General features: G+C 42.8%; 2 protein-coding genes and 5 non-coding genes across 11 annotated transcripts; 6 read left to right on the top strand and 1 right to left on the bottom strand.

Annotated features, from left to right (window-relative positions):
• Positions 1-8,689: 8,689 nt before the first annotated feature.
• On the top strand, positions 8,690-14,192 carry gnl3 (guanine nucleotide binding protein-like 3 (nucleolar)). Of its 2 annotated transcripts, XM_021609641.2 has the most exons (15): positions 8,696-8,956; positions 9,169-9,227; positions 9,563-9,703; positions 9,828-9,944; positions 10,011-10,103; positions 10,272-10,407; positions 10,514-10,617; positions 10,808-10,958; positions 11,353-11,440; positions 11,721-11,898; positions 12,239-12,381; positions 12,577-12,713; positions 12,806-12,948; positions 13,202-13,277; positions 13,548-14,192. In XM_021609641.2, exons 1-15 carry the CDS (start codon positions 8,944-8,946, stop codon positions 13,649-13,651), a joined length of 1,683 nt encoding a protein of 560 aa, XP_021465316.1. In that variant the 5' UTR covers positions 8,696-8,943; the 3' UTR covers positions 13,652-14,192. The 2 variants fall into 2 exon arrangements, with proteins under 2 accessions (XP_021465317.1, XP_021465316.1); XM_021609642.2 differs by lacking the exon at positions 10,011-10,103 and having other exon boundaries at positions 8,690-8,956.
• LOC118965418 lies at positions 11,057-11,131 on the top strand. The gene has a single exon (XR_005052744.1). It is a non-coding gene; the product is annotated as a small nucleolar RNA SNORD19 (small nucleolar RNA).
• Positions 11,514-11,589, top strand: LOC118965422. Its single transcript, XR_005052748.1, has one exon. It is a non-coding gene; the product is annotated as a small nucleolar RNA SNORD69 (small nucleolar RNA).
• Positions 12,434-12,508, top strand: LOC118965420. The gene has a single exon (XR_005052746.1). It is a non-coding gene; the product is annotated as a small nucleolar RNA SNORD19 (small nucleolar RNA).
• Positions 13,015-13,088, top strand: LOC118965421. Its single transcript, XR_005052747.1, has one exon. It is a non-coding gene; the product is annotated as a small nucleolar RNA SNORD19 (small nucleolar RNA).
• LOC118965419 lies at positions 13,346-13,421 on the top strand. Its single transcript, XR_005052745.1, has one exon. It is a non-coding gene; the product is annotated as a small nucleolar RNA SNORD19 (small nucleolar RNA).
• Positions 14,193-14,249: 57 nt separating the features above from the next.
• LOC110527981 (glycosyltransferase 8 domain-containing protein 1) lies at positions 14,250-23,818 on the bottom strand. Of its 4 annotated transcripts, none has more exons than XM_021609647.2 (10): positions 23,672-23,816; positions 23,428-23,474; positions 17,592-17,690; positions 17,199-17,415; positions 16,979-17,090; positions 16,460-16,544; positions 16,255-16,367; positions 15,944-16,110; positions 15,692-15,804; positions 14,250-15,278 (listed from the first exon to the last, which is right to left on the bottom strand). In XM_021609647.2, the coding sequence occupies exons 2-10, from the start codon at positions 23,441-23,443 to the stop codon at positions 15,094-15,096; spliced, it is 1,107 nt and encodes a 368-aa protein (XP_021465322.1). In that variant the 5' UTR covers positions 23,444-23,474; positions 23,672-23,816; the 3' UTR covers positions 14,250-15,093. The 4 variants fall into 4 exon arrangements, with proteins under 4 accessions (XP_021465322.1, XP_036839383.1, XP_021465319.1 ...); XM_036983488.1 differs by having other exon boundaries at positions 14,251-15,278; positions 16,255-16,382; positions 23,672-23,818; XM_021609644.2 differs by having other exon boundaries at positions 14,251-15,278; positions 16,255-16,382; positions 23,567-23,689.
• Positions 23,819-25,535: the final 1,717 nt, after the last annotated feature.

Here is a 25,535-nt window from a genome sequence, read left to right as displayed (position 1 = left end):
TGCTTGGAACGCGGGGAAAACTCTGGAAATTCGATCGACAACCACATGTGTACAACAGGGAGCTCTGGGTGAGTGTTGTGCCTACTTACCTGGGATGACCCACCAGCACTCCGCCTGCTACCTCTACCTCCTGGGGAATCCCCCCAGCACCGACCAGCAGTGTGCCCTCTGCGGCCAGAGTTGGTGCAGGGAATGATCCCCCCTCCGGTCCCCCTCGTTGCAGCGCCTCCCAACTCCATAGGCATTGGATCAGGAGCGCTGGGGGATGGAACTGACGGACCCCGATCAGGACGTCCGCAGGAGGCCAACAGGTTGTCCAACCGGATCGATAAGTCCACCAGCTGGTCCAGTGTAAGGGTGGTGTCCCTGCAAGCTAGCTCCCAACGAACATCCTCTCGTAAGCTACACCTGTAGTGATCGATCAGGGCCCGCTCATTCCATCCCGCGCCGGCCGCCAGAGTTCTAAAGACCAGCGCAAAATCTTGAGCGCTCCTCATCCCCTGACGTAGATGAAATAGGCATTCCCCCGCCCCTCTCCCCTCCGGGGGATGATTGGATACCGCCCGGAAACATAGTCATCCAACATCTGACCTTCCCTGCCCCAGATGGCGTTGGCCCATTCCAGGGCTTGACAGATGCCAGGTAGAGCTCCAGCTGGAGTAGGGACCCCTGACACCCGGCAGCTGTCCCATCATACGCCCTCGGGAGCGAGAGCTGAATCCCACCGGATCCTGATGACGGAGAGGCGGACATCACGGTAGGTAGTGGTGGAACCTGAGGAGACGACACAGGGTTCTCGGTCCATGGTTTGCAGCACGAGATCCATGGCTGTACCCAGGCTCTGCAGCATGGTCGCTGCTGAACGCGCTCCTCCATTTGAAGCGGAGGACTGGCTGTTCCTGCTGACCCCAAGTATTTTGGTGCGTGCTTCTATCTAGAGGATAGCGAAGGAGTCAGGCGCAGGACACAGGGAAGAGTAAAACCACTGTATTTACTCCATCCGAGAACGGAACAAAAATCCCGCTATAAAACAAATACAAAACAGGATACGAACTCCAACACAAGAAAGACAATCACGCACAAAACAGAAAGGGAAACCAGAGGGTTAAATAAGGAACATAATCATGAGATGGGAACCAGGTGTGTAAAACCGACAAAACAAAAGGAAAAATATAACATGGATCGGTGGCAGCTAGAACCGCCGAACAAGGAGAGGGAACAACTTCGGTGGAAGTCGTGACAGACATTTTTGTAGTGGTTGATACATTTTTCTTTAGGGCAAATCAAGTCTGACATTTTTTGTGTTTTTTTTTAACCCCGTTTTCATGGTATCCAATTGTTTTTAGTAGCTACTATCTTGTCTTACCGTACGGGCTCGGGAGAGACGAAGGTTGAAAGTCATGCGTCCTCCTATACACAACCCAACCAAGCCGCACTTCTTCTTAACACAGCGCGCATCCAACCCGGAAGCCAGCCGCACCAATGTGTTGGAGGAAACACCGTGCACCTGGCAACCTTGGTTAGCGCGCACTGCGCCCAGCCCGCCACTCGAGTTGCTGGTGTGCGATGAGACAAGGTTATCCCTACCGGCCAACCCCTCCCTAACCCGGACGACGCTAGGCCAATTGTGCATCGCCCTACGGACCTCCCGGTCACGGACAGTTACGACAGAGCCTGGGCGCGAACCCAGAGTCTCTGGTGGCACAGCTGGTGCTGCAGTACAGCGCCCTTAACCACTGCGACACCCGGGAGGCCCGAGTCTGACATTTTTTTCGAAGTCTTTTTAAAACTCAAATACACTACAAGTTTGCATTTCCTGCAATGGAAAATTCAACAGGAAAATTCTCAGTGACAAAAGAGTGATTTAAGATCCTATATTTGTACTATTTTAACTGTCAACAGTAAATAGGGACCCAGACTGAGTTCCTAACTATATACAGTACCACTCACATTTTCAGACACACCTACTCATTTTTCTTTATTTTTTATATTTTCTACATTGTAGAATAGTTGTGAAGACATCAAAACCATGAAATAACACATATGGAATCATGTAGTAACCCAAAAAGTGTTAAACAAATAAAAAAATATGTATTATTTGAGATTCTTCAAGCCACCCTTTGCATTGATGACAGCTTTGTATACTCTTGGCATTCTCTCAACCAGGTTCAAGATGAATGCTTTTCCAACAGTTTTGAAGGAGTTCTCACATATGCTGAGCACTTGTTGGCTGCTTTTCCTTCACTCTGCAGTCTGGTGCGGAAGGTAGCCTAGTGGATAGAGTGTTGGGCCAGTAACCAATAGGTTGCTGGATCAAATCCCTGAGCTGACAAAGTAAAAATCTGTTGTTCTGAGCAAGACAGTTAACCCACTGTTCCACGGGCGCCGAAGACGTGGATGTTGATTATGGCAGCCCCCCGCACCTCTCTGATTCAGAAGGGTTGGGTTAAATGCAGAAGACACAGACACAGTTGAATGCATTCAGTTGTACAACTGACTAGGTATCCCTCTTTCCCAAACCATCTCAATTGGGTGGAGGCCAGGTCATCACTCCATCAGTCTGCTGCTTGGTCAAATATCCCTTACACAGCCTGACAGCTTTGCACACTCTAGGCATTCTCTCAATCATCTTCACCTGGTATGCTTTTCCAACAGTCCTGAAGGAGTTCCCACATATGCTTAGCACTTGTTGGCTGCTTTTCCTTCAATCTGCAGTCCAACTCATTCCAAACCATCCCAATTGGGTTGAGGTCAGGTGATTGTGGAGGCCAGGTTCTTCTACACCTGCATTGCTTGCTGTTTGGGGTTTTAGAATGCATTCCAGGTGACTAAGCTGGTTGAGAGAATACAAATAATGTGCAAAGCTGTCAAGACAAAGAGTGGCTACTTTGAAGAATCTCACATAAAATATGTATCTCAATTTGTTTAAAATTTTGTTTTAGTTACTACATGATTCATATGTGTTATTTCATAGTTTTGATGTCTTCACTAGTATCCTACAATGTATAAAATAGTACAAATAAAGAAAACCCTTGAATTAATAGGCGTGTCCAAACTTTTGAATGGTACTGTAAGTATATAAAAAGTTGAGCTCCGGACCTCTGTGTCCTCATATGTACTGTAGTTACGGCCCAGGTCATGTTGCAGCAGTGTGTAGGCCACCGTGCTTCTACACCTGCATTGCTTGCTGCTTGGGGTTTAAGGCTGGGCATCTGTACAGCACTTTGTGACATCAGCTGATGTAAGAAGGGCTTTATAAATACATTTGATTGCAATTTGATTGATTTGTTGACTAGTGTAACCGTAAAAGCATTGGTTTCATGCATGTTAACATTAGAAGCCTCCTCCCAAAGTTTGTTTTATTCACTGCTTTAGCACACTCCACCAACCTGGATGTCCTAGCCGTGTCTGAATCCTGGCTTAGGAAGGCCACCAAAATCCCAGAAATGTCCATCCCTTACTATAACATTTTCAGAAAAGATAGAACTGCCAAAGGGGGCAGAGTTGCAATCTACTGCATAGATAGCCTGCAAAGTTATTTCATACTATCCAGGTCTGTGCCCAAACAATTTGAGTTTCTTCTTTAAAATCCACCTTTCCAGAAACAAGTCTCTCACCCTTGCTGCTTGCTATAGACCCCCTTCAGCCCCCAGCTGTGCCCTGGACACCATATGTGAATTGATCGCCCCCCGTCTATCTTCAGAGTTCATACTGTTAGGTGACTTAAACTGGGACTTGCTTAACACCCCGGCCGACCTACAATCTAAACTTGATGCCTTCAATCTCACACAAATTATCAAATCCATACAACCCAAAATCCGTAACCATGGGCACCCTCTTAGATATCATCCTGACCAACTTGCCCTCTAAATACAACTCTGCTGTCTTCAACCAGGATCTCTGCGATCACTGCCTCATTGCCTGCGTGGGTAAAGGGTCCGCGGGCAAACGACCACCCCTCATCACTGTCAAACTCTCCCTAAATCACTTCAGCAAAAAAAAATGTACCCCCTTTTTCTCCCCAATTTCATGGTATTCAATTGTTAATAGTTGCTGTCTTGTCTCATCGCTGCAACTCCCGTACGGACTTGTGAGAGGCGAAGGTCGAGAGCCATGTGTACTCCGAAACACAACCAAACCAAGCTGCACTGCTTCTTAACACAGCCCACATCCAACCCGGATGCCAGCCGCACCAATGTGTCGGAGGAAACACCGTACACCTAGCAACCTGGTCAGCGTGCACTACGCCCGGCCCGCCACAGGGATATCCCTGCCGGCCAAACATTCCCTAACCCGGACGACGCTAGGCCAATTGTGCGCCGCCCTGTGGGCCTCCCGGTCGCGGCCGGCTGCGATAGAACCAGAGTCTCTGGTGGCACAGCTAGCGATGCAGTGCCTTAGACCACTACGCCACCCGGGAGGCCTGCGAGCAGGCCTTTCTAATCGACCTGGCCTGGGTATCCTGGAAGGATATTGACCTCATCCCATCAGTAGAGGATGCCTGGTTGCTCTTCAAAAGTGCTCTCCTCTCCATCTTAAATAAGCATGCCCCGTTCAAAAAATGTAGAACTAAGAACAGATATAGCCCTTGGTTCACCCCAGACTTGACTGCCCTTGACCAGCACAAGAACATCCTGTGGCGTTCTGCATTAGCATCGAATAGCCCCCGCGATATGCAACTCTCCAGGGAAGTCCGTAACCAATATACTCAGTTAGGAAAGCTAAGGCTAGCTTTTTCAAACAGAAATTTGCTTCCTGTAGCACTAATTCCAAAAAGGTTTGGGACACTGTAAAGTGGAGAATAAGAGCACCTCCTCCCAGCTGCCCACTGCACTGAGGATAGGAAACACTGTCATCACCGATAAATCTATGATAATACATAATTACAATAAGCATTTTTCCACGGCTGGCCATGCTTTTCACCTGGCTACCCCTACCAGAGCCAACACCTCAGCACCCCCCCACCCCCCCTCGCTTCTCCTTCACCAAATCCGAACAGCTGATGTTCTGAAAGAGCTGAAAAATCTGGATCCCTACAAATCTGCTGGGGTAGACAATCTGGACCTTCTATTTATAAAATTATCCTCCAAAATTGTTGCAACCCCATTACTAGCCTGTTCAACCTCTCTTTTGCATCGTCTGAGATCCCCAAAGATTGGAAAGTTGCTACGGTCATCCCTGTCTTCAAATGGGGAGACACCTTAGACCCAAACTGATATAGACCTATTTCCATCTTGCCCTGCCTTTCTAAAATCTTTGAAAGCCAAGTTAATAAACAGATCACCGACCATTTCGAATCCCACCATACCTTCTCCACTATGCAATATGGTTTCCGAGCTGGTCATGGGTGCACCTCAGCGACACTCAAGCTCCCAAACAATATCATAACCGCCATCGATAAAGGACAGTACTGTGCAGCTGTCTTCATCGACCTGGCCAAGGCTTTCGACTCTGTCAATCACAGCATTCTTATCGGCAGACTCAATAACCTTGGCTTCTCAGATGACTGCCTCGCCTGGTTCACCAACTACTTCTCAGATAGAGTTCAGTGTGTCAAATCGGAGGGCATGTTGTCCGGACCTCTAGCAGTCTCTATGGGGGTGCCACAGGGCTCAATTCTCGGGCTGACTCTTTTCTCTGTATATATCAATGATGTCGCTCTTGCTGCTGGTGATTCTCTGATCCACCTCTATGCAGACGACACCATTCTGTATACATCTGGCTTTACTTTGGACACTGTGCTAATAAACGTGCTTCAACGCCATACAACACTCCTTCCGTGCCCTCCAACTGCTCTTAAATGCTAGTACAACTAAGTGCATGCTCTTCAACCGATTGCTGCCGCATCCTCCCGCCTGACTAGCATCACTACTCTGGACGGTCCTGATTTAGAATATGTGGACAACTACAAATACCTAGGTGTCTGGCTAGACTGTAAACTCTCCTTCCAGACTCACATTAAGCATCTCCAATCCAAAATTAAATCTAGTATCCGCTTCCTATTTCGCAACAAAGCCTCCTTCACTCATGCCGCCAAACATACCCTCGTAAAACTGACTATCCTACCGGTCCTTGACTTCAGCGATGTCATTTACAAAATAGCCCCCAACACTCTACTTAGCAAACTGGATGTAGTCTATCACAGTGCCATCCGTTTTGTCACCAAAGCCCCATATACTACCCAGCACTGCAACCTCTATGCTCTCGTCCTCTATGGCTGGCCCTCACTACATATCAGTCACCAAACCAACTGGCTCCAGTACATCTATAAGTCTATGCTAGGTAAAACCCAGAATTATCTCAGCTCACTGGTCACCATAGCAACACCCACCCGTAGCACGCTCTCCAGCAGGTATATTGCACTGGTCATCCCCAAAGCCAACACTTCCTTTGGCCGCCTTTCCTTCCAGTTCTCTGCTTCCAATGATTGGAACGAATTGCAAAAATATCTTATATCTCCTTCTCTAACTTAAAGCATCAGTTGTCAGAGCAGTTTAGCATCACTGTACCTGTACACAGCCAATCTGTAAATAGCACACCCGACTACCTCATCCCCATATTATTACTTATCCTCTTGCTCTTTTTCACCCCAGTATCTCTACTTACACATCATCATCTGCACATATATCACTCCAAAATAAATGCTAAATTGTAATTATTTTCGCCTCTATGGCCTATTTATTGCCTACCTCCCTACTCATCTACATTTGCACACACTGTACATAGATCTTTCAATGTTTCTTTTCTTTTGTGTTATGGACTGTTTGTTTGTGGAACTCTGTATTGTTTTTGTCACACTGCTATGCTTTATCTTGCTTGGCCAGGTCACAGTTGTAAATGAGAACTTGTTCTCAACTGGCCTACCTGGTTAAATAAAGGTGAAATAAATAAATAAATCAAATAAATCAATAATATTATAGGTGGAGCACATTGATAAGCTTAAGTAAATTAATGTAAAGATCAGAATATTCTACAGACCGTACTGATCTAGCACTATAGTCTAAATACACAGCAGCACTTTCTACTCCACCCATTCCATTCAATGCAATACACTATAGGCCTATAAATTACATACTGGTTTATAGAGACCAAACTATTATAGGTGCCGAAGTAAAAGTGGGGTTGGGATTACTCAGTAGGGTGTGCAGAATCTATATATGGTGTTATTTCACGGAGGACTGAGCTATAAATACCCAGAAACACATAATATTGGTCCCGATGCAATACACTGTAGACCTATACATTTCATATTGGCTTATATAGAAAAAAGTACTCCATGTGCCGATGTAAAAGTGGGTCAATAATCTAAGTAACATAACACAAAAATTCCCATAAAAATCCGTCAATTTAAACTAGATATATCAGGTCGCATCCACCGCTTCCACCTATGGTGGTCTACCGCATCTGCGGTGGAAGGTGGCTGAGCTACAGCGGTGTTTGTCACACCATGAGACATCCCGAAAACCGGTCTTCTCACAAAAACGTCTATTTGCTCTACGACCCCCACAAGTGGCACTGGACTCGTCTGAAGTCAATAACGCTGAAGTGCCAATTTCTGTTAACGGTCGGAACCGTTTGGGATTTTCCACTGTGGAAATGGGAGATAACTCTACAACCCCAACAAGTGTCACAGGACTCGTCTGAAGGTAACTCTCGACTGAAGGTTAAACTCTCCTCAATCAATAGGTTTTGTACCCAGTGATGCCAATTTAGCAATTTTGTTGCTAGATTTAGCAACTTTTCAGACTACCCTGGCAACTTTTTTTTCAAACAGCACCTAGCAACAAATTTAGCTACTTTTAAAAATGTATTTGGAACTTTTAGCAACTTTTTAAAAGTGACTCAAACGCTAAAATGCACGCATTTTCTCTCTAAATGACACAAAAACATATTTTTTTCTGTCAGTCACAACACACGTGCCTGGCTGCAAAAGTGCATTGTGAGTGACGTCAGCAGCAGGCGCTCAGCTCGTGCACAGGCAGCAGCAGTAGCACATGTTCGACGAGCGAAACCCAATGAATATAGTTGGTAAGGAATGTTTGATCTTGAACAGAACTTACAACATCAATCAACATGTCTCAATCAAAATTGTAGAGCCAGAAGTACAGAAAAGAGTGTGAGTCTGTACCTGAACAAATGTCAAATCATATTTTTTGCAGAAATGGCCAGTCAATTTGAGTAACGTTATTGTGTATTCTACGTAATTTAGCAACTTTTAGCAACACATCAACCTGCCACTAGCCACTTACTCTGAAAATTAGTTGGCAACACTGTTTGTACCTGAGCCTCATTTACATTCTATGTTTGTACCCTTTTGTTTAATTTCACTTTGTTGTCACTACCAATATAATGTATACATGTGTCACAGTCCCCTTTAAGACATAATCCATTTTGAAATTGATGTAATTGATCTCTACATGATTCTGAGTTGCATAGAATGGTAGCGGAGTCTACATCCTTTTTACAACACAATCAAAGTGATACCAAATTGCACAAATATCACATTATAGCATTGCACGTTTACTGTTATCGAGTAGGACGTGTTGGGTATATAGACCTCAGTCCCTCATGAAATAACACCATACATAGAGATTCTACAGACCCTACCCACTGGGCACAGACATCAATTCAACGTCTCTTTCACACTGGTTCAATGTAATTTCATTGAAAGGACGTGGAAACAACGTTGATTCAGCCAGTGTGTACCCAGTGGGATAGTGAATAATACCAACCCCACTTTTATTTTGGCACCTAGAATAGTTTATAAGCCTATATGTAATTGATATGCCTATATTGTATTACAGTGTATTACGTGGGGTACTTTTATTTAGGAAATGCCGTGACCCGGAACTACTTTTTTTTGTGCTGTTGATGAGACAGCTAGCTCCTGGTTCCACGTGCAGCAGAATTTTGTAATCGCATTGTCAGACCTATAGCACTGCAATGAAGCGTCCAGGTAAGTGTAGCTAAAGTCTTTACATTTGGCTTGAACATCGTTTTTTCTGTATTAATTACAATTAATGTAGTATTTGTTGTGGTTCAGTTGAATACATTTTCATTGCCAGTTAGACTGCCAATGCTGGCTATACAGCCATAACGTTAGCTCTCTAGCTAGCATTAGGTTGTTAGGAAGCCAACCCTGGCTAGAATTTCGTTAATGTTTTTCAGGGTTAAAGAAAGCAAGTAAACGCGTGTCTTGCTCCAAACGTTACAAAATACAGAAAAAGGTAAACATTGTGAATTGCACTCATTACTATCACCACTCTCTTTAAGGCGACTCCTAGCTGATGTCATGCATTGCTAACGTAAAAAAAAAAAAAAAACACTGTTAACGATAGGTAGCCAACGTTAACTCAGTTGGAGAGTGTCAAAATCAGATTGTATTGGTCGCATACAAATATTTAGATGTTATTGCGGGTGTAGCAAAAGCTTGTAAATTGCTTAGGAGATACATGGCAGCTTTGCCTCTATGTCGGCGCCATCTTGTTGTATGACAGATGTGCGTATATATGAAAGCGATTTTGTCTTGCCATGATTTCTAATCTAATTTGTTTGTTTTTAGGTCCGGGAACACAACAAAAAACTAAGAAAAGATGCAAAAAAGAAAGGAGTTGGCAAAAAAGTGAAAAAGGATATTGGAGTTCCCAACAAAGCACCATTCAAAGAGGATATTCTGAGGGAAGCGGAACAGAGGAGGTCAAAGGTGAGGCCATTAACTGTTTTTGGGATAACATCCAGGTACATGTGTGGGCTCATCAATTTAATATTTTAGGGGGCAAAATAATTAGGTCTATGATTAATTTGTTTTTACCTTCTCTCCAACCCAGCTTGAAGAAGAAAAGGAGAAAAATAAGCTTGCAAAGCAACAAGAACGGGCTCAGAAGAGGAAGAAGGAAAACTCTGCCAGCAGGGATGCAGACCCTAAAGCGAAGAAAGCTAGAAAGGTAAAGAAAATGGGTGCGTCAAAGATCATGCCCTCCGTGTAACTTAACACTATTTTAACTCCATAGGAGTTACCGTCACAGGAGGTCCTTGTGAAACAGATGGTGAAACAAAGTGACCCAAGGAATTCAAAGAAGCACCTTTGTTCAGAATTAAACAAGGTGAGATTATTACATCCACCTGTCTGTTGGCATTAAGTCCCAGTTAAGGAAAGGATAGCCCTTGTCTGGCTGAGTTGCTCTGCAAGACAGAAGCTATCATGAAAACATGCCCTACCTGAGTGTCCCAGTGAATCAATATTCATTAGGCTACTCTCATATTTACTCCAGGTGATCGATGCCTCTGACATCATCGTTGAAATCCTAGATGCAAGAGATCCCCTTGGCTGCAGATGCCCACAGCTAGAGGAAGCTGTGCTGAAGGGGGAAGGAAACAAGAAGCTACTATTCCTGTTGAACAAAATAGGTAATAACCTTATGGGATAACATTCTTTCATGTCAATTATATTTGAAGTTTAACTTCAAAAAGTAGTTCAACTTTAATACCGTAAATTACATTTTCCATCCTTCAGATCTTGTCCCTAAAGAGAATGTGGAGAAGTGGCTACAGTGTCTTCAGCTTGAGTTCCCTGCTGTGGCGTTCAAGGCATCCACACAACAACAGGACAAAACAGTGGTATGTAAATGCAGTACCAAATATTTGAATGTGTTTAATTTCACTGACTACTTGGGGGGGGGGGTTCCATATTGATGACCAGCTTCAGTCACCTGCGCAGAATGTAGAATATGGGCCATTACTGTGTAGACTATTAGAATATTTATAATTCATTCATTTATATGTTTATTTTTTGTTTATATTTAAACAGCAAGAGAAGAAGGCCAGGTTTGCAACTCTTAACGGAGTAGTAGACCAGACCAAAGGAGTGGCCTGTTATGGCAGCAGCAGTCTTCTCCAGCTCCTGGGGGACTATGCAAATGCAACAGGGAGAGAGGGCTCACTAAAAGTGGGCTTAGTCGGTAAGTAAATTACTCCCCTAACCATTACTCAAACATGAACAGCATCTTTTCCCTTGATTAGTATGGCTCTCAAGTGGTGTTTTTAAAGGGTTGTGGATGAGAAATGATGAGGATTTATGTGAACTACTGATGTCTGTGAAGACTAATAATCCAACTCTGATCTCATACATAGCAATCACAGTGCCCTGTTGGGTACCCTATGTCTGATCTCTTATTTGTGTTCTTTCAATTTATTTGATCAATTATATCATGACTGCAAGCGCAAATTAGCACGTTATGGCTGCTATATCAGGACCCCTTGACAATATGATTAATCTTTAAGGGTTTATCCTGCACAGTATAAATACCCGTAGTCTATGACTTCCACCTCTGATTCCCTCCTCTGTCCCCTCAGGGTTCCCAAATGTGGGGAAGAGCAGTCTGATCAACAGCCTGAAGGGGATGAGGGCCTGTAATGCAGGAGTCCAGAGAGGGATCACCAGGTGTGTGAAGCAGAACCATTTTAATAATTCATGATAGTGATGGGGTCCGTTTTATTCGCAGATGGTGAGGAGTTGTATGAAGCGTGATGAAGTTGAAGATCTCACAAAACCGTGGAGTATATATTCAATCCAACACTGAGCTTCATACACTTCATCTGGGTCTTGCCAATTAGGGCAAAACAGTCAAACACTTGGCTATGTCTGTTTTCCTCTATTTGCTCAATGCATGACTGTCATTTGAAGCTTCCCACCTAAAACACCTGATGTCTGACCCTTGCAGGTGCTTCCAAGACATCCACATATCTAAGAATGTCAAAATGATTGACAGCCCTGGGATAGTGGCAGCCCAGTCTAACCCAAAAGCTGCCATGGCGCTGAGGAGTCTCCAGGTGGAGGATAAGCAGGAGACTGTTCTAGAGGCCGTCAGGACCCTGCTCAAACAGTGCAACAAGCAACAGGTGAGACGGCGGAGATCCCTGCTACTCACTTGGGCTCCCGAGTGGCGCAGCAGTCTAAGGGACTGCATCTCAGTGCTAGAGGTGTCACTACTGACCCTGGTTCAATCCCGGGCTGTATCCCAACCGGCTGTGATATGGGAGTCCCATAGGGCGGTGCACAATTGGCCCAGCATCGTTAGGGTTTGGCCTGGGGTAGACTGTCATTGTAAATAAGAATTTGTTCTTAACGGACTTGCCTAGTTAAATAAAACTGGTGTAAGGACATTTTACTGCCAAGTTTAAGATCAAGGCCTAGCTCTTCTGAGCATACTGATAGGTAATCATGGACTTTGTCTTTCAGGTAATGCTTCAGTACAATGTTCCAGACTTTAGAAACTCCCTGGAGTTTTTATCCTTTTTTGCCAAGAAGCGTGGATTTTTACAGAAGGGTGGAGTCCCCAACACAGAACTGGCTGCCTCTACCTTCCTCAATGATTGGACAGGGTTAGTGTTGTCATCGTAACAATTTGTTACCCGTTTATATTCAGGCTAGCATGGGAAATGAGGATAATTAACGCAATTCTTGAATTTAAGTGAAGACTTCTAATCCAACTCTGATCCCACTGCTGAGCCAGGCGGAGTACCTTGCCTGGAAACTAGAATATTTATTTTATATACCAATAAATTATATATTTTCAGTGCAAAGCTGAGTTACCACTGCAAAGCCCCTGAGAAGCCAAGCCTTCCCCCATACCTCTCTGAAGACATTGTAAGAGAGATGCAGAAAGGGTGGGACTTGGACAAGTTGCGGAAAGGCAACGAGGAGACTCTAAGAAGTATGTTAATTCTATTAGAGAAAATACTAAATAGTTTAATTTTACAGTAATGAGTGTGTTGTGTGATGATGACTGACCCACTCTCCTCCCAGGTGTAAAGTTCCCAAACCAGGCCAGCAGCATTGTCCTCCTGTCTAAAGGCCCCACTGCCGGAGTGCTGAGTGACGTTGTTGAGGACAAACCTGCTCCAGAGCCCACTGAGGAAGATATGGAGGGTAGCTGTGAAAACAAAGAGGTAGCTGAACATTTTTAGCTTATGTTTTTAACCTGATGAATCAGATAAAAGTAGTCTGTGCTATCATGGAAATGAGGACAAAAACGCAAGTCTGATTTTAAAGTGAAGACTTCTAATCCAACTCTGATCCCCTGCTGAGCGAGTACCTCGCCTGTAATCAATAATCAAATGCATATTTTGGTAAACACCTAAACCACATATCTTTTCAGGGCAAAGCTGAGTTACTACTGCAATATCTTCCTCTTAATTTCAGGCTGGTGGGGTTAAAGAGGTGTCTGAGGAAGGGACTGCGGAAACAGATGAACCACAAATAAAGACACCACTCACAAGTAAATCAATAAAAAAGAAAACCAGCTTCATTCCTGTTACATGCCTAGTTAATGTAGAGTTAGTCTGTGTGGAAATGAGGACAATAACGCAAGTCTGAATTTCAAGTGAAGACTTCTAATCCAACTCTGATCCACTGCTGAGCCAGACGGAGTACCTTGCCTGGAATCTATAATGAAAGATCATTTGTATTTCAGGGCAACACTTAATTCCTGTTACATTCCCAAACAAGTGTTGTCAATGTCACTGAAGAAATTATTTATATTTTGCAGACAAACAAGCCAAGGTGGGGTTACAGGTTCCTGTCCCAGTCAACATTGACCTCTCCTCAGTCCACACAGATGACACCTATGACTTCAACACAGATTTTAAATGAACATCTGTCCTTTTTGTTTCTCAAGTCTTTTCCTTGTCACGTCTAAACTATACTGGCATCATCTGTTCTGTAAACCTGTGTGACGGAAAATCTTATTTTAGTGGCTTAAATAATCCTTGGTTCTTGGTAAAGATATGAGGGGGAGGTGACATGACCCTCTCCTAAGGACCATCTGGCAGAACACCCATAACATGTTCTATAGGTTAAGATAGATGTTGCTGGAACCAACCCAATGAACTATGCAACGTGTCGGTAACCAGGATGAGCTCTAACAGGACTGCCCTGAGAGTTCCTGACAGACGTGTACGATGATGCATCAAGTTTGTTAGAACCTCTCCAGTTTAATTATTTATTAACAGTGAAGATTGACTTATTTGTCCCTGTGTAGAATTTCCATGACAGGCTATTGGAATCAAGTGACTGTTTAAGGCCTCTGTGTGGATGTAACCTGTATAATGAGTTGGTAAATGGTTTGCCTTGAGTACAGGTCCATGTGAATTATTGTATATAGCCTCAAAACAAATAAATGTATCCATAATTTCCCAAGTGCTTTCATTCCAGTAATTGTTAAAATGGTGTTAACATAACCAAGACTCCAGGTAGTTGACTTGGTTTTATTAAGCTTCTTTTACAAAAGGATGACAATTTGAATAATCCTTTGTACAAAAATAAGCCCTGACTGACTTGTAACAGCTGTAAGCAATCACCACATTTTCAGGAGGCGTGTAGCGGTTGAGAATACTTTAAAATAAAAACCATAGCAGTCCCATGTGACTTGGTAGAGCATAGTGTGGTTTTGATTCCCACGGGCAACCAGTACGAGAATGTATGCACTCTAGATAAGTGTCAATGATGTAAATAAGCTATTCGACACGTATTGATACCATAGTGGTTTGTGTATACCATTATATCCATCCTTTGCTAAATGCAATCAAGAGAAAGGATAGTAGGCTTCAAGCTTGTTTATAACTATTTGTTGTGTAAAGTTTAGTGTTGTGGTAGTGATATACAAAAGAGTTAAAGTGCGAGACAACCAGCAGTAACAAAGATTGAATCATTTTGTCAGAACAAGGATCAAAGTAAAAGTCTAAGGAAAGAGGCAATCTTGGCAAATTGTTAGAGGGCTCGTTCCTGAACACAGGCACATGATTATCTTGTCTCATGAAGCTAAGCATAGAACCATTGGCGCATCTCAACAGTCTTATGTAGCTGCATTTGCATTGATGTGAAAAAAGACAGACCACTAAACTATTGAGATGTATCGTATGACACATCTGTAACATGCCGCTGTCTCTGCCTGAGATCTACATCATCACTGCATGGTAAACGGTAGACATATCACTGGAATGGGCTTGCATCACGTTAGGGTTCCTGAGAAGTCACTGGGAGGACAGACGGGTAGAGGCAGACTAGCTGTCGTCTGGTCACATCCCTGCTTTAGTCTACTTGTCCCCTGCATGTTTCCGAACTGGATGGAATTTACGCATGGGGTCCTGAATATACCACTTGTCCCAGACTTCGGTGAATGAAGAGGTCCTGGACCATGGTTTGTAATGTCCGTTCCAATGGAGGAGTTTGGCAGCTTTCACAAACTGGGGAGAGTAGCGGTTTCCAGCACCAGTAGCCCCTGAAAATAGAGCAATACTGAGTTTCTATGCAAACAGCTCGCTAGTTTATAGGACTATAAACTGTACAAGCCAATAAATTAGGCTGCCAGTCAGAAAGGGCAATGATGATACTGTAACAACCTTTGTTTGTACTTTATTATACAACATTGCATCACTAAGTGTGCCAGGGCTGTCTGCAGCTCATTGTTAGGGAAACATGGAGACAGACAGCAACCCCCCCCCCTGAACAGTTCCTCCTCAACTTCTCTTACCCCCGCACATGTGCTCTCTCTCCACTGCAAGTGCAAAAACATTGGTGTGAAAACAGCTGTTGGCTCAGTGGGGAAACTCGCTACAACATTATATGAAGTCTGATATGAAGGCTATCTAATCAAATACTATGGTCTGTCGAGAAATGTATAACAGTTCTTACCTAGGTGTCTGACGTGCCACATGGGGTCGATGCTGGAGTGGTGTTTGTAGAAGACAATGAGCAGGGGAGGTGTGGTAATACTCTCTGCCAGGGTCTTACTGTAGAGGTCCTCTCTGACAATGGAATAAAATTAAAGCAAATAAACTCAAACTGAGTGCTTTACAATAGTCTACAATCTGTGGGAGGTTTTTTTCATCTCTGGAGGGCTGTGGGAATTCTGACACTGGCTGTGTGGCCCTCCAGGTGACTTACTGTGCGTTGAGCTCCATCCAGTGTTCTAGTTGGTTGGTGATGTTCTGACGCTTCCACTCCGTCAGGTTGGCCACGATCACTCCGGGATTAAAGGAACACGTGTTAGCTCTCATGCCCAGCTTCTTGATGGCCTCTTTTTTAAAGTCCAGGAAGCCAATGTAATTGTTCTAAAGGAATACATACTTGAGAAGATTAAATCATTGCCAATATATGACACAAAGTACAAAAAAATAGGCTTTCACATCATTAGTTTTTATACAGAGGCTTTAAATCACTCTTTTTTTTTTTGGCCTACAGCTGGTGTTGTGTACCTGGTTCCCGGCCCCTCGAACGATGCCCTTTGCGGATGCAGAATCACAGTCGTCTGAGAACGCAGCTGCGTGACCAGACTTTAGGCTTGTGTCAAAAAGCTCTTGGATGTCCCCTGCAAACATGTTTACTTCTCATTCTTTATTCTCTTTCAGTTAAGAAATAATCTTACTGTGCAAAACATTATCATGTTCAGTTAAGAGCTACCTTGTACAATGATGTCATCATCCAAATAAATGGCCTTTTCTGCATCTGGTATGAATGCCGGCATGTAAAATCTGGCAAAGGTCAACTAAAACAAAACAAATAAAGCAAACGAGTAGTATTAATATTAACAGCAGTATGTATATTGTGTTATTTTTTAGTAACTTTTATTGTAAATAAGAATAGAATAAACAGTTCTCCCGAAATGGATGAAAATACCCTCAAATTTAAATAAAACTGTTTGTCACATACCATGTCACATACCATGAAATGCTTACTTATAAGCCCTTAACCAACAATAAGGTTCAAGAAAGAGTTACGAAAATATTTACCAAATAAACTAAAGTTAAAAATAATAATAATTAAAGATGAGTCTGCACTTAACCTCATAGTCATTGTATCATTTCAAATTCAAAATGCTAGACTACAGAGCCAAAATAAATTGTCACTGTCCCAATACTTTAGGAGCTCACTGTATTATCTATGAATATCAACATCTATAATAGATGTGGTCTGCCTCACCGGTTTCACAGAGTCAAGCTTCTGAGGATTTTTGGTAATCTTCCCATTGAGAAGTTGGGGCTCAAATATGATGATCTTGTGCTTGACATTGTTAAGCTGAGTCATCCACACTCTGGGGATTGAAATGGGCATTAAAAACGCTAACATCATTCAGCCTCAAACAAGTCTCTGTTGTGCTTTTTATTAACAGCATGGCAGAGGTAACATGTTAATCACTCACTTGAGGTGATCCACAGTGTCATTCATGGTCACAATGTTGAACACAATGTTGGCTTTGCTGTTGTGGTAGACACTGTTCATGGCAGCCACCACAGCTCCCAGTCTCTCCTCCGCAGCAGTAATGACCACTGGGATCTTCTCCCCAGTTCTCACAAGGTCTGGTCTGAGCTCAGGAGAAAACTCAGACTCAAATGGCAGGATCATACCTGGCACTGCATCTGTAAGAAGAACATTCAGTTCAGTTCAGTTTAGATCTGGGTGATCTGTAATGCAGTCAGTGGTATAAAGACCACACAATGCAGAACACTACACATATCCATCAGCACCCTAAATGTTGTATGAGAAAACAGAGTGTTTAAAAATTGCACCCACTACTAGATATGGAAACATTTACCTGGATTCTCACTTCTAAGGAAGTCATTGAGATTCAGGAGATTCCGTTGCACGATGATCAGAAATGCTACTGCCAGCAGCACAAGGATGGCCACATTTACTGAAAAATACAGAGCAGGGAGAAGAAAGGATGAGAACATCTTAAGAGACAGCCCTAAGGCCAGAGGATGGCGGTATTGAGTCATTTCATCTTGCATTGCTTTTGGACAGTAAGATGAAACGACTCAATATCGCCATCTGCTGGCCTTTGGACTTACTCTTTAGATGTTCTCATCTTACTGAAGAAAAGTGTTCCATACAGTTCAGTCACGGATCCCCTTCCTGACAACACTAATTATAGCACCATAGAAATAAAAACAAAAATATATTTTAAGCTCCTTGAATTGTTTGTCCCCTCATAAAGTAGCTTCTGTGCGAATTACATGTCACAAAAAATTATCCCAACACTTTCCTTGACTGCTGTAGGATGACTTGGACATGATTTGGCGTGAAAATGAAAAGAGGGTCCTCACAAATCACATTTCTATCCACAGGTTAAGAGAGTAAAATCATTCCATATAAAAAAAAATCACAACAGCTGTGATGGAAACAGTAATTTTCTTTACAATTTAAAAAAATGCCAACAGATCATTTGTTCGTTTGACAGTGGGATCTTTTTGTGTCTGTAAAATTAATTATGCGAGAAATGGCAGTGGAAACACCTTTATGCTCAAATATTAATATACTGTAACAACCATTATATCGAAGTAAACTTGGAGTGATGCAATGACATGGTGTGTAATCCTCCCACTATGACTCGGGAAACCATGCCGTTTATTAGGCTACAGATTAAATACATTATGATGAACTTCTCATGGTGGTGAAAGTGCACGGTGATCTTGATGCTCCTTTTCAATAAATATTGTCATTCTGGTGACATCATTGGTGGGAAAAAGTACTCAAACTTGAGTAAAAGTAAAGATACCTTAATAGAAAATGACTCCCAGTAAAAAAAATTTTTTTAAAAGAGTCACCTAGTAAAATACTACTTGAGTAAAAGTCTAAAAGTATTTGGTTTTAAATATACTTAAGTGTCACAAGTAAATGGAATTGCTAAAATGTACTTAAGTATCAAATGTAAAAGTATAAAACATTACAAATTCCTTATAGTAAGCAAACCAGAAGGCACCATTTTCCTATTCTTTTTTATTGACTTGGGGCGGCTGGTAGCTAGCTAGTGGTTAGAGCGTTGGGCCTGTAACTGAAAGGTTGCTGGATCGAATCCCCGAGCTGACAAGGTAAAAAATAATTTGTTCTGCCACTGAGCAAGGCAGTTAACCCACTGTTCCCTGGTAGGCTGTCATTGTAAATTCTATTTTTTTTCTTAACCAACTTGCCTAGTTAAATAAAAGGTAAAAAAAAAAAATACACAATTTACAAACGAAGCATTTGTGTTTAGTGAGTTCGCCAGATCAGAGACAGTAGGGATAACAAGAGGTGTTCTCTTGATAAGTGAGTGAATTGGATCATTTTCCTTTCAAAATATAACACACCTTTGTGTGTCAGGGAAAAAGTATGGAGTAAAGAAATACATTATTTTCTTTAGGAATGTAGTGAGGTAAAAGTCAAAGTTGACAAAAATATAAATAGTAAAGTACAGATAATCCCCCAAAAAATGACTTAAGTAGTACTTTAAAGTAGTTTTACACCACTGGGTGACGTGATTATCTTGAATCCAAGATGGCGTTAGCAGTCAAACGTCTGCCCTTCGTCTTGTCCCATGTATATATCATTTTATATATTTTTCTTTGCATATATTTTCTAAACCTCGACTTCAAAATACTCTCCTGCAACCCGCCTCACCCAATGTGGTGTGGATCTGTTTTTTCTAAATTATTTTTTATTTACCTCGGAACCGGAATTCCCCAACAGAAGCTAGCCAGCTCACTAGCTACTAGCTAGTAGTCAGCTAACCACCGCTAGCGGTCATCAGCTAACCTTTAGCTCAGAAACCTCTCGTCAGTTTGTACAATGCGATTCATAACGGACCTATTTTCTCTCCATATCCCTGGATTCCTACCGCAAGCTCTGAACCTTTTCACCTGGATCATCGCAGCTAGCTAGCTTCTTGCCCCTTCTTTTTCAAGACCTCTGCAATCCACCCTGGCATGCTGTCAATTAACTTCTGGGCCACATCCTGACTGATGGCAGCCCATTATTGCATAATCAATGCTTGGAGTTTGTCAGAATTTGTGGGTTTTTGTTTGTCCACCCGCCTCTTGATGATTGACCACAAGTTCAATGGGATTAAGGTCTGGGGAGTTTCCTGACCATGGACCCAAAATATCGATGCTTTGTTCCACTTATGGCAAGGTGCTCCATCATGCTGGAACAAAGGCATTGTTCGTCACCAAACTGTTCCTGGATGGTTGGGAGAAGTTACACTCGGAGGATGTGTTGGTACCATTCTTTATTCATGGCTGTGTTCTTAGGCAAAATTGTGCGTGAGCCCACTCCCTTGGCTGAGAAGCAACCCCACACATGAATGGTCTCAGGATGCTTTACTGTTGGCATGACACAGGACTGATGGTAGTGCTCACCTTGTCTTCTCCGGACAAGCTTTTTCCGGATGCCCCAAACAATCAGAAAGGGGATTCATCAGAGAAAATGACTTTACCCCAGTCCTCAGCTGTCCAATCCCTGTACCTTTTGCAGAATATCAGTCTGTCCCTGATGTTTTTCCTGGAGAGAAGTGGCTTCTTTGCAGCCCTTCTTGACACCAGGCCATCCTCCAAAAGTCTTCGCCTCATTGTGCGTGCAGATGCACTCACACCTGCCTGCTGCCATTCCAGAGCAAGCTCTGTACTGGTGGTGCCCCGATCCTGCAGCTGAATCAACTGTAGGAGACGGTCCTGGCGCTTCCTGGACTTTCTTGGGCGCCCTGAAGCCTTCTTCACAACAATTGAACCCCTCTCCTTGAAGTTCTTGATGATACGATAAATGGTTGATTTAGGTGCAATCTTACTGGCAGCAATATCCTTGCCTGTGAAGCAAGAATATTGTGCAAAGTAATGATGACGGCACGTGTTTCCTTGCAGGTAGCCATGGTTGACAGAGGAGAACAATGATTCCAAGCATCACCCTCTTTTTGAAGCTTCCAGTCTGTTATTCAAACTCAATAAGCATGACAGAGTGATCTCCAGCCTTGTCCTCGTCAAAACTAACACCTGTGTTAACAAGAGAACCACTAGTCCTTTTGTGGCAGGGCTGAAATGCAGTGGGAATGTTTTTGGGAAATTCAGTTCATTTGCATGGCAAAGAGGGACTTTGCAATTAATTGCAATTCATCTGATCACTCTTCAGACTTTGTGAAAATAAATATTTGTGTCATTCTCAAAACTTTTGGCCACGACTGTACATTTTGCCTTGAATCGAGTCTATCGTGGCCAGAAACCTGCTTCTTTTACTCTCTGTTCCAAACATTCTAGATCACCAGTTCTGATAGCCTTTAGCAGTACCCTTATCCTACTCCTCCTCTGTTCTTCTGGTGATGTAGAGGTTAATCCAGGCCCTGCAGTGCCTAGCTCCACTCCTACTTCCCAGGTGATCTCATTTGTTGACTTCTGTAACCGTAAAAGCCTTGGTTTCATGCATGTTAACATTAGAAGCTTACTCCCTAAGTTTGTTTTATCCACTGCTTTAGCACACTCTGCCAACCCGGATGTCCTAGCCGTGTCTGAATCCTGGCTTAGGAAGACCACCAGAAACCCTGACAGTTCCATCCCTAACTATAACATTTTCCAACAAGATAGAACTGCCAAAGGGGGTGGTGTTGCAATCTACTGCAGAGATAGCCTGCAGAGATCTGTCTTACTATCCAGGTCTGTACCCAAACAATTTGAGCTTCTACTTTTAAAAATCCACCTTTCCAGAAACAAGTCTCTCACCGTTGCCGCTTGCTATAGACCACCCTTTGCCCCCAGCTGTGCCTTGGGGGGCATTCAATTCACATTTGGTTTCCATCTATCTTCAGAGCTCGTGCTGCTAGGTGACCTAAACTGGGACATGCTTAACACCCCGGCCAAGCTTGATGCCCTCAATCTCACACAACATATCAATGAACCCACCAGGTACAACCCCAAATTCATAAATACGGGCACCTTCATAGATATTCCGAACCAACTTGCCCTTCAAAATACACCTCTGCTGTTTTCAACCAATCACTGTCTCATTGCCTGCATCCGTAATGGGTCTGCGGTCAAACGACCAACTCTCATCACTGTCAAACGCTCCCTAAAACACTTCAGCGAGCAGGCCTTTCTAATCGACCTGGCCCAGGTATCCTGGAAGGATATTGACCTCATCCCGTCAGTAGAGGATGCCTGGCTATTCTTTAAAAAGTGCCTTCCTCACCATCTTAAATAAGCATGCCCCATTCAAAAAAAAATAGAACCAGGAACAGATATAGCCCTTGGTTCTCTCCAGAACTGACTGCCTTTGACCAGCACAAAAACAAACTGTGGCGTTCTGCATTAGCATCGAAAAGCCCCCGTGATATGCAACTTTCAGGGAAGATAGGAACCAATACACACAGGCAGTTAGGAAAGCTAAGGCTTAATTACTTCGCCACCATGGCCTATTTTTTTGCCTTACCTCCCTTATCCTACCTCATTTGCACACTGTATATATACTTTTTCTACTGTATTATTGACTGTATGTTTGTTTATTCCATGTGTAACTCTGTGTTGTTGTATGTGTCGAACTGCTTTGCTTGATCTTTGCCAGGTCGCAGTTGTAAATGAGAACTTGTTCTCAACTAGCCTTCCTGGTTAAATAAAAGGTGAAAAAAAAAAAAATTAGACGCTTGACAAATAAAAATATTCTCGCTCTTATCCATAATAATCTCATCATGTATACTAGTTTACCCGCACAGCATACCTGCACTGTATCTGAGAGATGATGGCTAGAGCGCATGTACCAAGACCAAAGTAGGCACAATTACTATTTAATTCAACAGTTTGTGACAAGTTGAAAATGCGATGACAAGTATTTTATTTATTTTTTTACTCCTCTTTTTCTCCCCAATTTTGCCATATCCAAATTGGTAGTTGCAGTCTTGTCTCATCGCTGCAACTCCCTTACGGACTCGGGAGAGGCGAAAGTCCAGAGCTGTGAGTCCTCCGGAAAAAAAACTGCCAAGCCGTACAATGCACACTTAACCCGGAAGCCAGCCGCACCAATGTGTCGGAGGAAACACCATACACCTGGCGACCATGTCAGCGTGCATGCGCCCGGCCCGCAACACAAGAGTCGCTTGAGCACGATGGGACAAGGACATCTCTGCCGGCAAAACCCTCCCCTAACCCGGAAGACGCTGGGACAATTTTGCGTCTCCTCACGGGTCTCCCAGTCGCGACACAGCCTGGTATCAAACCAGGATCTGTAGTAACACAGCCAGCACTGCCTTAAACTGCTGTGCTACTCGAGAGGCCCTCGGTACATGAAAACGTAAGCAATTTTTTTTTTTTATATTCGCATGAAAATGTGTCACCAATTGGATGGAAACCTTGTTACTGTGAGGATGTTAATAGTAAGATGTGCAATGACATTTTGTTTCAACATTTGATTTATTTACTTCGGAAAAGCGTCCCTTTTCTAAAAGTGACATTTAATTAAATAACTAAAATAGTGTAGACTGCAGGCACTTATTTCCATTCATAGTTTGCTTGCCTAAGCATGACCATCATACACGCCAAATTTTACCAAACATGGCTTTTTTTCTTCTTCAGTAAATGGACTGTGTGGGGGGGCTAGTTACCCCACATTGTTGCAAATGTATGTAATGTAACAACACTGACCTCTCCGTAATGACATCGCGTCGTCATCTGCTGCTCTCCTTGTTAACCTGCACAGAAAGTAAACGAAGTAATGAAGCAGAATATGTAATAATGAGCCATACAGAAAACGAAGTACTTTGATTTATAACGGAGAATTTACCACCGTCTCACAAATAAGCACATGAAGAAATGGGATGGATCTGCTATGAATAAACCAAGTCAAATTCGTTTTAAAATAATATATAAACACATGCATCCTACTCACAGACATAAAAAAAAAATCACATCAAAAGCCAAAGTGCCAACTCAACATCAACAAGTCTGTCGCCCGTGAATGGTTGTCGCTAGTTAATACAGCCACAAAGTCATAAACTCCGCCCATTTCTACCATTTCTCTTCTTAAAATATTTTAAACCTAACCCAAACCTTAACCACATTGCTAACCTTATGCCTAACCATAACCACAAATGAAGACCAAAAAGCTCATTTTAGTTTTATGATTTTTTATAGGCAATTTTGACTTTGTATATGTGCTATCTAGTGGAAAACCCCGTTCCATTGAATGGCCGGTAAAGATAGTTGCCTACGTATTTGCCTGTATTTAAATCGCGAAGTCTAACGTAGAACAATGATACATTCCAAAGGAGTTCACTGTCACATCAGTTTAACGTTGAATTTGATCAGTATTTAGATATTTGTATGTCGTATATGAAGTGGGATTGCTTGATAAACGGACGAGAAGCACAGTGTGAAGCTTCACAAACTTCGCGCTTCAATCAGGGGAGAACGACTGCCCCCCCACCCCATTAAAGGCAACCGCATTACTGCAGGTTACAACAGGCATTGTTCGCAGAAAAGAGGATCCCGGTTATAGTGAATGGACAAATGTCGATCTTCGTGGTTAGTCTTTGTGTAAATATATATTTTTAAACCAATCATGCTACCAATAATTGCTTCTAATAAACCAGATGTATGTCTTTGAACCGATTATTTTAAAATCCACACGTTCTGCTCGCTTGAGTTAGAATACCTCTTTAGAGTTTAATATATTTTTCGTGTCTATTTACCACGACAAACCATTGCTGGCACTAAGACCACAGTCAACAAGCTGTTTAAGGGTCATAAGCAAATAAGAAAATGCTCCTAGTGACCGGTGATTTTAATGCAGGGACTCTAATCCCATTCATTGCATTGAACGGATGTGGGTGGAGCTATGTCTACATATGGGTGTTCATTAAAAAAAATAACTGACAAAAACTCTGAAAGCCTTGAGGCCGATACGTCAAGCTTAATAAAGAGCAGTGATACTAGAAAATAAATAAATATAGATAAAAAATGCTTAATTATTATTTTTCTTATCTAATGCAGGGAAACAGAAATCGTTTAAACTAATTTCTACCAGCATGTCACATGTGCAACAAGGAGACAAAACTCTAAATCCACACACAGGAATGCATAAAAAGCTCTCTTTTTTAAACCTTTATTCAACTAGGCAAGTCAGTTAAGAACAAATTCTTATTTTCAATGACGGCCTAGGAACAGTGGGTTAACTGTCTGTTCAGGGGCAGAACGACAGATTTGTACCTTGTCAGCTTGGGGATTTGAACCTTTTGGTTGCTAGTCCACCGCTCTTAACAAGTAGGCTACCCTGCCGCCCCAACTCTGTCCTGATTCCTGCTTACAAGTAAAAACTCAAAAAGGAAGTACTGTAGTAACAGTGACTTGCTAAATAAGGAAATGGGCCGATGAAACGGTTGCTAAGCCACAGGACTGTTTTGCTAGCACAGACAGGAATGTTTCAGGATTCATCCGATGGCATTGCGGAGTTTACCACATCAGTCACCGGCTTCATTAATAAGTGCATCAATGATGTTGTCCCCACAGTGACCGTATATATCCCAACCAGAAGCCATGGATTACAGGCAACATCCGCACTGAGCTAAAGGCTAGAGCTGCCGCTTTTAAGGAGCGGGACACTAATCCGGATGCTTACATAGGACTCCTGCTACGACCTCCGACGGGCCATCAAACAGGCAAAGCATCAATAGAGGACTAAGTTAAAATCCTAACACGCTGGCTCTGACGATCGTCGGATGTGGCAGGACTTGAAAACTCACAGATTACAAAGC

The sequence above is a fragment of the Oncorhynchus mykiss genome, chromosome 7, assembly GCF_013265735.2.
Source record: "Oncorhynchus mykiss isolate Arlee chromosome 7, USDA_OmykA_1.1, whole genome shotgun sequence".
Classification (NCBI taxonomy): domain Eukaryota; kingdom Metazoa; phylum Chordata; class Actinopteri; order Salmoniformes; family Salmonidae; genus Oncorhynchus; species Oncorhynchus mykiss.
The sequence above is the reverse complement of the archived record's forward strand: the minus strand, read 5'-3'. Positions and strand labels throughout refer to the sequence as shown.

Bases quoted from the DNA above. Each gene is read 5' to 3' on its own strand.
- gnl3 (XM_021609641.2), top strand. The intron at 9,228-9,562 runs GTAAACATTGTG...GTTTGTTTTTAG, and splicing joins GTTACAAAATACAGAAAAAG to GTCCGGGAACACAACAAAAA. The intron at 12,949-13,201 runs GTAGCTGAACAT...TCTTAATTTCAG, and splicing joins GTAGCTGTGAAAACAAAGAG to GCTGGTGGGGTTAAAGAGGT.
- LOC110527981 (XM_021609644.2), bottom strand. From the start codon at position 23,589: ATGTGCTTATTTGTGAGACGGTG. The intron at 17,416-17,591 runs GTAAATGTTTCC...TTCTTCTTACAG, and splicing joins CCTTAGAAGTGAGAATCCAG to ATGCAGTGCCAGGTATGATC. The intron at 15,279-15,691 runs GTAAGAACTGTT...CTCTATTTTCAG, and splicing joins GTGGCACGTCAGACACCTAG to GGGCTACTGGTGCTGGAAAC.